General features: G+C 41.8%; 1 protein-coding gene across 5 annotated transcripts in view; it reads left to right on the top strand.

The window, feature by feature from the left end:
* Positions 1 to 3,329, top strand: part of atp11c (ATPase phospholipid transporting 11C (ATP11C blood group)) — a 40,931-nt gene extending 37,602 nt beyond the window's left edge. For 2 of the 5 annotated variants that reach the window (XM_020591941.1, XM_020591999.1), the window contains one exon: positions 1,367 to 3,329. Coding sequence is in view for 2 of the 5 variants with exons in the window: in XM_020591999.1 (XP_020447655.1) it covers positions 1,367 to 1,420 (54 nt within the window). In the remaining 3 variants the exon portion in view is untranslated. Of the gene's footprint in view, positions 1 to 1,057; positions 1,090 to 1,366 lie in introns of all 5 variants that reach the window. The other 3 variants (XM_020591989.1, XM_020591932.1, XM_020591960.1) reach the window with 3 other exon arrangements.
* The last annotated feature ends 2,371 nt before the right edge of the window (positions 3,330 to 5,700 follow it).

Genomic DNA, 5,700 nt, shown 5'->3' with positions numbered 1-5,700 from the left:
AGCAGTCACCGGCCACATCGACCTGATCAGTGTTTGATTGTTGTGTCTTGTTGCTTTTCTTCTTTTGTCTCTCCTCTATCCACTCACCCCAACCGGTCGAGGCAGAAGGCCGCCCACCAAGAGCCGGGGTCTGTCGGAGGTTTCTTCCGTTAAAGGGAGTTTTTCCTCCCCACTGTCGCCAAGTGCTTGCTCAAGGGGGATTTGTTGGGTTTTCCCTATGTAATAATATTGATAACAGTAAGGTCTAGACCTTACTTTGTAAAGTGTCCTGAGATGACTTTTGTTGTGATTTGGCGCTATACAAATAAAATTTGATTTGATTTGATTTGATTTTGATTTGAATTAATGAATATTCCAATACGTTTTTAAAACTCGGCTCATAATTATGAGATGTTTTGTCCTGCTTGTTTTTCTGCAGATCTTCTGTTTTTGTGTTTTAACAGTAGGTCTCTTTGTTTCAAATGTCGTTTTTCTAAAGTCTGTGTTTCACAGTGCCAATCCTCCCTTTGATTGTTTTGCTCCCTACTGCCATTTCTCATCATCAAATCTTTGTCAATCAAGACATAAAGGAGCGACCTAGATATTTGACTGTGGTTTGGTCACAGTGAACAAACTACCATAGAAATGGCTCTGCCCTGTTAGACTTTGTAATAAAATGTGGCATTAAGAAATAAAATGGTTGTTAATAGAACAACTGGAATAAAATACAAATCACATACAGTGCGTTTCATTGTGAAAAGAAGCAACATTTCATCGTTTTAAAAATGAAATATCTTTTGTCTGTATTTATTCATGATTGTTTTTTATCATAATGTCTTTTTAACTTAGTAACACCTAACATAAATAATGATGATAAAAGCGGTTATATGAAAAATCTGGGCAATTCATATTGTGTTTAAATGTCTCTAGATGTTTCTTTTGGTCCCCCTCGTAGGGACAGTAGGTCTGAATGTCTCACTGCTGTTGACCAGGCTCGCTAATTTGTTGTTTCACAGTACCATAATGCGTTTTACAACAGCTTTTCATTGTTTAACCTGCATTTCTATTCTCCCTGTAGCTGTCAGAGGACAGCCTCCTACACTCATCCAGGTAAACCACAAAGCAACAAGCCTAACCCTGTCAGCTTGTTCAGTGTCTCTGCTGAGCTTTAGCAGATCAGCAGACTGGTGAAATCGGGAGTGTTTCCTTTGCTAATTTCTGCTTGTATCTGGTGGCAGGAAAGGCATATATATGTCGTGTTAAGTGTCTAATCATCTCCTCTTCGTTGACTTTGCATGGTTTCTGGGTGTCTAGTCGTCTTCCTCTTGTTGACACAAACTTGTAGTAATTAAACTGAAGTTGGATCTTTCTGTTTTCCTTCTTCCAGGCAGCAGCAGCTGTCACACCACTGTCCTACAAGCACTTGAAGGAGCACGAGTAAAAGGCAGCAAGGACTTGGAGCAACAGTGGCATCAGCCACATTCAGGGTCCCATGCCAGTCAGGTCAGAGCTGTCAGCCTTTCTGTCCATGGAGAAGAGGAAGAAAAAAGAAGAAAAAGACATTTGCTGGGGGGATGGGATGAAAAGGGATTTAGCATTCTTGTCTTTCTGCTCCATCCCTCTCTGTCAAGTGCCAGCAACTCCTAACCCCCACGCATGTCTCGCGTTATAAGATGCCTGCTCAGATGACAGACATGGGTTTTCTTTATTTTACTTTTTTTTTTTTTATACTAACTTCCAAATGTATGCATACGTGCTACTGCCTTGTCAGTAGTTTTATCCAGCTGCAGTTTTACTAAGCAGTTGTAATGTCAACCTTGAGAACGGCTCACCTGCATGAAGGTTCTGCAAATCTTTTAATAAGCCTCGATCTCATTCTCAGTAGTCACACTTAAAGCAGTTATTCTCCTTATTTCACTTTTCAACAGTTATTCTTTAAACAGGAACATATCTTCCAGAAAATACACTCATCCACTGGCCCAGTTTGTTCAAGATGAGAAGTTACTGTGATTTCAGCCCAGCTCAGACCTGCTTTCAGGTTTATAGAGGACTCTGTGATCCAATGATGACTCTGCACCCTCTATTGAATCCTAAGGTGTCATGCTACCATTCAATCCAAAAAGTGTGTCTATGTGTGTGCTGTATGCATGATTGAGAGATAGATTAGATGTTAAGCAATGGCAAAGAAATTTTCTTGGAGCATGACCTAAATCTTTGAATCTCAGAGATAATTTGAGAGTCCAGTTAATATAAGAAAATTAATATATATGCTGTATTGTTTATAGCTTAGAGATGTATGATAGCATCTGCTCAAAGCCAAAAAGATGAACAGTGTGATCCAGTTCTGTCCACACAAGTGTGACCTGAAAACAAGTCAGTGTGTGTAACATAAGTGTGTGCAACTGTACTGGATGAGAATGGCTAGAAACGCCTGTGTGCCTGCACTGTTAAAGAAACTGGTTTCTTCACTGCATAGATGGCCGCTAAGGCACAAGAATATATGCCTGAGCACACATATCAGATGAAAGCATTACACACACACACACACACACACATGCACTAAAGCTTAAATGAGGCTGAATGTTGTTCATTATCTAGTTTGGATGTTTTTTTTGTTTTGTTTTCCTCAGGCAGGCTGATGTAAAGTGTAAAGAAGACCAACTTCAGATCTGCAGTGCCAAAATAGTTGATGCCATTGTAAGAGTCTAAGCTCCATCTCCTTGCTTGTGATGGAGTGGACTGTTTAGCCTTTTGTTCTTTCCTTTAATTTCTTATGTTACATTCCATTTAAACATGCCATGAAGCTTTCCCATAAACAATTATTGTCTATTTTGAATATTTATTGTGTAATTTTACTCACAAAATGTTATTTTTTTATTACATCTTTTTTTATTGTGAAAAGTGGTCAGCTCTGTTCCAGTTAAGTTATGTGCCAATCCCATTTGATGGTCTTTGTCGCATTAAAACAGGCCTTGTATTTGACCCCACTGGCTGTAACTTGGCATATCTGATAGAGTGCCTCTGCAAAATAGCACATGCAGTCATAACATTAAGTGGAGATTTTAAAAGTACATTAGTGTTGATTTGTTCCTAACAAATGGAAAAATGTAAATGCCTCAGTGCCATTTTCTAAGAGAGACAGGACACTGTTCTTGGTGACCTGTCATCTCCAGACTGCACTGTGCCGGAGACACTGAGAGGGGCTGACTGCTTTGTTAGAAACTGAAAAACCTTTAAGTCGCATCAGAAATGCTATTTTCTGAGCTTAAAAATATCTTGGAATCTAATGTTTTGCCTGTCCAAATGAGGAATATAAAAAAGGACTGTATTTTTAATGCCACTGTTTTCCAGCCACTAAAAAAAAAAAAAAAAAAAAATGTCCAAAAAAAAAAACAACCAAAAAACCAAAATGAGAGGCTCTGGTTGTGAATGATGTCCCTGTCTGTCCCTGTGAGTCGGACTCTTTCAGGCACCTCAGCAGCCCTACATCGTGCAGCAGGAACATCTCACCACCTCCAGCCTAAATGCTCCAAATCTCCAAACTGAATGTACCTCTCTGAAAGTAGTATATTCAAAACCTGAAGAGTTTCTGTAATAAAGCAGAATGTTTTCAAGATAAACCAATGTCTTATAATGAGTGCTTTGTTATCCCAATACTTGCGTCAGCAGATTGTGTATATGTGTGTTTGTATGTATTTAGCCACACTAAGCAGATACTGTGCAGTAATGAGATGCCTGAGAAGCTAAGCTGGATCAGCTGGGTGGCATATCAGGACAGAGTGCTGCTGCTCTCCCACTGCCCCATGTGAAAACATCAAGCGCCCAGTCATTGTGGAGAAGAGGTTTACATAGAGTTACATGTATGTATATGAAAGTTCTACACTCTACTCTCTACTGTTGAGGACTGATTCATTGAGAGTTGTGGGCTGAGCATAGGGAGCTGAGTTGAGAAAGGTTCTGTGCTTCAGTATGTACACAATGACACCCTTTCTTATTTGTTCTTCTGTTTGAATGTGATTGTTGTGTATTAAACGCTGTGCTTCGCATGCGCCAAACTTGTTGGCTGGGTGCGGAAGATTTTCATTTTCTTTTTACAAAAGACCCATTCTTCTCTGCGCATGCATCTACAGTATATAGAACAGTATATTACAGTAAAGTGGGGACGTGGGCATGTCAGCCAGACAGCCTAACAATCCGGCCTACAGTAGTAAAGTCAGCATTAGAAAACTGTAAAAAGAACCAGGCACGAGTGTGAAAAGGGGAAAAGTAGGGAAGGAGTTGGCAGTGTGTCAGGAGCAGACTCTTGAGCTCTGCTCTGTGCAGAGCTGATGCACCAAAGCTTAGAGAGAGAGAGAGAGAGAGAGGTGGGAGGGGCATGAGAGAGACGGGCAGCAGTGGCCAGATGGAGCCCTGTTTGTTTTGGAGTTGCTGAGAGCAGAACAGTCTGGCGGCACTAGTTTGTATGTGGGGGGGTAAATACATAACACCCAACTACTGGACTGCAAACCACTGCTTTCTGCTTAAGGGAACAGGTGTTCTGGTGTTGCTGTGCTGCTCAGTGTGAAGTAAATCTATGCGTCTCAAGGTCAGGAAGATCCAGCAGCGGCCTCAGGGATCTGTTCCATCTGGATCTGGGGATCTGCAGAGTCAGGTGGGCCTCAGATTCCCTGTTGTAGCTCCCAGCTTCTATAGGTGGCCGCTATGGAGAGCTATAGGACTCTGAAGAGGATATGAGGACTGGACTACAGTCAGTACCTCCCACAACAGCCTCAGTTCTCAGAGCCTGATCCTGTTTTGGAGTCTAGGGGAATGGGCCCATCCTCACTGCAGGAGGAGACGCAGCCGGAGAAAGAGTCCAAGGAGGAGATGGAGAGCTACCGCTGCCTCCTGCAGGCTGGCTCCCAGATAGAGAGCACTCTGCAGCGTGAGTACACATTATGCTGACAGTCCTCATTTAACTTCTGGTAGCCACTCTCAGGCTTTTCAATATAATCTTGTATCTGCTCTGAAACTGTTTCACATTGCTTTGTCTCAACAGTTTGCACCACACTGTGACAGAAGTCCACTTAGTTTGATTTACACTGTTCATTTGTGACTTCTGAGAACCAGTACATGAGGTAACTGGAGAACTGCACGATGTGGCTAGGTTAGTGGGTATTACCGATGTGCCAGTCCCTGCAGCTTTGCTCAGTATGGGCCATTGCAGGGATTATGCTAGCTATTTTAAGCTATCCCAGATGGATAGATATTTACCCATAGTAAAGATTTGTAGCCTGACTGTTTGTAGAATCTGGGCTGTAGATCTGTGAGGGACAGGTACTAAAAAATGCATGTCCTTGGTGTCAACCAGCCCATTAGGAAAAAATATAAGATCTTCAGAAAGTACTTAATGCAGTCTTCCCTATTCAAGGTATGCAGTTGAGTCATGGATTGAATTACAAGGCTAATTAACTGTCAAATGTGTTGTACATTTTATCCGAAGAGTGTCTTGCAAATGGCAGAAAAGATGGAGAATGAAGGCACGATGATGGACAGCAGTAGCTCCTGGTGTGACTGACAGCTCCATGGAACATGTTCCTCCAGAGGCTAATTTGGCAGCCTTGAATTAATGTTTAATTGATTAGCCTTTATCTCTTTATGCCTCCTATGAGGTTGTTGTACCTGGGCCAAGGTGTGTAGGTACCATGCTGTGTTTCTCTTTATACCAGATGAAGTCCCCCC

Source organism: Monopterus albus, unplaced genomic scaffold (genome assembly GCF_001952655.1).
Source record: "Monopterus albus unplaced genomic scaffold, M_albus_1.0 scaffold2.1, whole genome shotgun sequence".
NCBI lineage: Eukaryota > Metazoa > Chordata > Actinopteri > Synbranchiformes > Synbranchidae > Monopterus > Monopterus albus.
This window is presented reverse-complemented; position numbering and strand designations above follow the sequence as displayed.